At 33.4% G+C, this 3971-nt stretch overlaps 1 protein-coding gene across 1 annotated transcript; it reads right to left on the bottom strand.

The window, feature by feature from the left end:
• Positions 1 to 2486: 2486 nt before the first annotated feature.
• LOC108739569 (PHD finger protein ALFIN-LIKE 6-like) lies at positions 2487 to 2957 on the bottom strand. The gene has a single exon (XM_018473543.1). It carries the CDS (start codon positions 2955 to 2957, stop codon positions 2487 to 2489), a length of 471 nt encoding a protein of 156 aa, XP_018329045.1.
• Between the last annotated feature and the right edge of the window lie 1014 nt (positions 2958 to 3971).

The following is a 3971-nucleotide window of genomic DNA, read 5'->3' as shown; positions in this document are numbered from 1 at the left end:
ACTTGGATTCAAAGTCCAATAAAAAATGAGCAATTATTGAATTCACTATTATTTGCTCGAGCATTTAATTTACAATAATATAAATAATAATAACGAATGTAGATGTTACAGGGAAATGCCTTACCTTTGCGGTTCAGAAGTTTCTTCAACCATTTCAACTTCTTTTTCTTACTAAACTTACTCGCATTAGGTGCGCTGCATACTAAAACTTAATCATCATTTGAAAGATAATTAGTTCTATGTAGGTATTGCCAATAAAAAAACGCATTTTATTAAATTCCCTTTAGATAAGATAAATCAACAATTATGTGCGAAGTTATTAATTATAATTAATAGTAATTACTAATTAAGACGTACGGAATATCAAGTGATAAGTAAATAGGGACTATAAAAAATACAAATCAAATATTTATCAGTAGATATCAAACATATTTTATAGATGAATTAATTTCGTTTGATTTTTAAATTTATTGGAAACTAGATTTATATAAACCCCAATGTGTGCATATTCAATGTTTTTGTTTTTAATACTACTTATTTGTATTAATTTGAAAACAGTTTTATTTACGGAATTTACGATGTTGTACAACCCAGATATATGCAACACTTAATTCATGAACGTTTAAAGTTTTCATAACAATTAATAGCAAACAAGTAAAAATTTTATGGACTAGTGAAATCCTTCTTATTTCTAATAAAATACTGTATCTACCTAAACTTTGTCGAATATTCCACTAAATTCAATGATTCACGTTACTATTTAGGTTCTTTTCTTGTTGTTTGATTCAAATTTCACTTGTTTAACAGAAAGTTGTAAAATATTTTCAAAATTACTTATATTTCTTCTTTCTATTCTACATTAGTAGCAGAAACAGGAGTAAAGAGGGCAGAGTTATACCTAAATTAACTTACTATTCAAATGTACATAGGAATGTGCGATGTTTTAGTTTTAAGAAATTCCAGTTCCAGCCAGTCTTCTGATGATGCTGGTATTTGCTGTTTTATTACAGGATTTAATCAATGTTGCGCGTACAAAACTCAATTTGTAATAGATCTGATAGCAAAATATGGAATTTCTCGAATGTCTAGTATTATGTTAAACACATATATTTCAACTAACAATTTATTGAAGACTTACTTGTTGTACTTACGAGCCAATGTTGCTTTTTAAGGGAAAGAATAATACATGCCCTGTCAAAATGACAAATAAAAATCACCTCTTAATGTAATATAACCCAAATATAGCGGAAACCGACTTTTCTCGCATTGAATGCGTAAATAGTTTCCGAAATAAATATATGAAATCTGCTTTCTGCCTTAAAATGTTGGCCTGTTACATATCAAATTCTGAATTCAAAACAAATGTTAGATTAGAAATTGCAAAGTGCTTTTTCCATTAAAACATTTTATACATGATCTTCGATTCGTTTTCCTCATCATCGCTATGGTGGTGACATTTCTCCTTCTATACATTTCAACTCAATACTACTTTATCTTGTTTTAAATATCATGTGAATCTCATCTGAAACCCTTGAGCATCGCTAAGGGGTCCAAAAGAGAGCAGTCACCTCCCTCCCTTCTACAGACTCAGATATATTTAACCAAACGCGAAGTCATATATGTCCTGAATTATGGTCCCCAAACTTTTGTCTCGTAGACCTCAAGACAATTTTTTCTGTATTAGTCACATCCCCCTCCCTTTTATAATAACAACTCTTACCGTAATTAAAGTATGCAGTTCCCAATTTAGCTCCAAATTTTCACCGAAGCTCTATAAGCATTTCTATTTCAAAAATTTTTACGTTTAAGACATAATTTTATGTCTATGATAAGAAAAGATAATGTAAGTACAAAGGTACTATCTGGGATACATTCTCCTGAACACCCATTTACATTTCATGCGCCCTTGCCTTTCGGAGTCGACCTCCAGGAGTCAATGTACGCCACTTTAGAAATCCGCCCTAGCGGCAAATTTCGCGAAATTCAAAATAGATATAAGAAGTCAATGTTTCAATTTAGATGGGCGTTTCTTTTTCTTGTAGTAAACAACTAAAAATAGGAAACGAAAAATTGGAAGAAGTGACTGATTTTAGGTATCAAGGAAGTCAGATAGGTCAGGACGAAAGGAGTTGTAGGGAAATAAAGCAGAGGATAACGCAGGGTCGAGTCGCTTTTAATAAGAAGAAGTCACTTCTGTGCTCGCGAACGGTTAATTAAGAAATTCGAAAAAGATTATTAAAGGTGTAGGGGAGATGTAGGTAATGGAGATCACTTAAGCAAGAATTGAAATAAAATAAAATCTATTAATCAACTATTTATTGTTATCTTCTTATAATAAACTTTACTTATTTAACTTTTAATTGAGATCAACTTTAATCACTTTGCTTCATACATTTTGGCATAATAGAAATAATAAAAAAAAAATAGCTTTGATCACCATTGTCGACATTGGTTGGCAATGGTAATCAGCATGTGGACAATGGTGATCAACACATGTCGCATACATAATTGGAAGCAGAATCCCTCCCAGTACAGTCGGCGTGAGCCCAAAGGCCACAAGACGTGCACCGATACCATAATTCGCTGTCTTGTCCAAATTCACCACATACAATACACATGTTATTTGCGCCTTCTGCATCGTCGTCTTCACCATCCTGGCATAAATCATCCGTGTTCACGTCTGACGTCGAAGTATTTTCCTGGAGAATTTTCTTCTTAACCCTCTTAATATTGTCCTTCTGTAGCTTGCTTTTTTTTTCTATTCCTTTTCCCTTAGTTTTCTCAGCTTTAACCTTCCTTTTGTTTTCTTTATCAATCAGAACATCTTTGATCGGTGTTGAAGTCAAAATTGTCGCATGCTGTTTATTTCTTCCTTGTCTTCTCTTAAGATTAGGAGCTTTCTCAGGCATCTGGATGAGATTTTGGATGCTTGGAAGGTTTCCAGATGTTGATGGCATTGCAATTTCTAATTAAGACGATGATGGAGTCACTGGTTCAGCGAATGACTGTGGAATAGGATTATCTTTTTCTAGTATGTATGGAGCGCTGTGCTGTACGAGTGCGAAGCAAGAACGGTGGGCGCGGCGGAAAAGAAAAGATCAGAAGCGTTGGAAATGTGATGTTACTGGCGAATGATGACGATACTGTGGATAGAGAAGGTTGGAAATGAAGAGATATTAGAAAGAATAGGAGAACAGAGGACTCTATGGAAGTCAATAAGAAATAGGTGAGATAGGTTGATATGACACCTTCTCAGGCAATCAAAGGGCTATCAAAGACATATTAGAAGCAGAAACAGGAGTTAAGAGGATAGAGGTAGACCTAGATTAGATTACTGTTCGCAAATAGTTAAGGATATGGGATGTTCTAGTTTTAGGGAAATGCGAAGATTAGCTCAGGACAGAAAAGAGTGGAGGTGCGTGTCCAACCAGTCTTAGGACTGACGACCTTATGATGATGAATAAACAGTTGAAATAAAATTTTACCTGTGAACTGATGCTATTTTGTTTCGGAACACATCCAACATCGGAGATGGAAAGATTTCTGAAGAAGTTCGCTACTCGTGTTACCGAAACGTTAGAAAGCAACTTCAATACATTTTCCCGCGAAAGCTTCTATCAATTTTAACTGTGGTTGTCATTTTAACTATTTATTAATGTTTATAATTTTAACAACTAATTTATTTTAAATTTTATGTTATTTTATAAATTGAGATTTTATGTTTTTTTCGAAGTAGTTAAGAAATGTTAAATTATCGAGTGATTATACAAGGGATTTCCAATATCTCGTAAACAACATTCAGAANGGATATGGGATGTTCTAGTTTTAAGGAAATGCGAAGATTAGCTCAGGGTAGGAAAGAGTCGAGGTGCGTGTCCAACCAGTCTTAGGACTGACGATCTTATGATAATGATGAAACGATTAAAATTCTACAAATTGGATTTATTTTACCTAAAATTAATTTTGCCCCT

This window comes from Agrilus planipennis, unplaced genomic scaffold, assembly GCF_000699045.2.
Source record: "Agrilus planipennis isolate EAB-ADULT unplaced genomic scaffold, Apla_2.0 scaffold173, whole genome shotgun sequence".
In the NCBI taxonomy this organism is placed as follows: domain Eukaryota; kingdom Metazoa; phylum Arthropoda; class Insecta; order Coleoptera; family Buprestidae; genus Agrilus; species Agrilus planipennis.
Note: the sequence above shows the minus strand (reverse complement) of the source record. Positions and strands in the feature narration are given on the sequence as shown.

What these genes read in the sequence shown, in the direction of transcription:
- LOC108739569 (XM_018473543.1), bottom strand. Translation starts at nt 2,957, where the DNA reads ATGCCATCAACATCTGGAAACCTTCCAAGCATCCAAAATCTCATCCAG.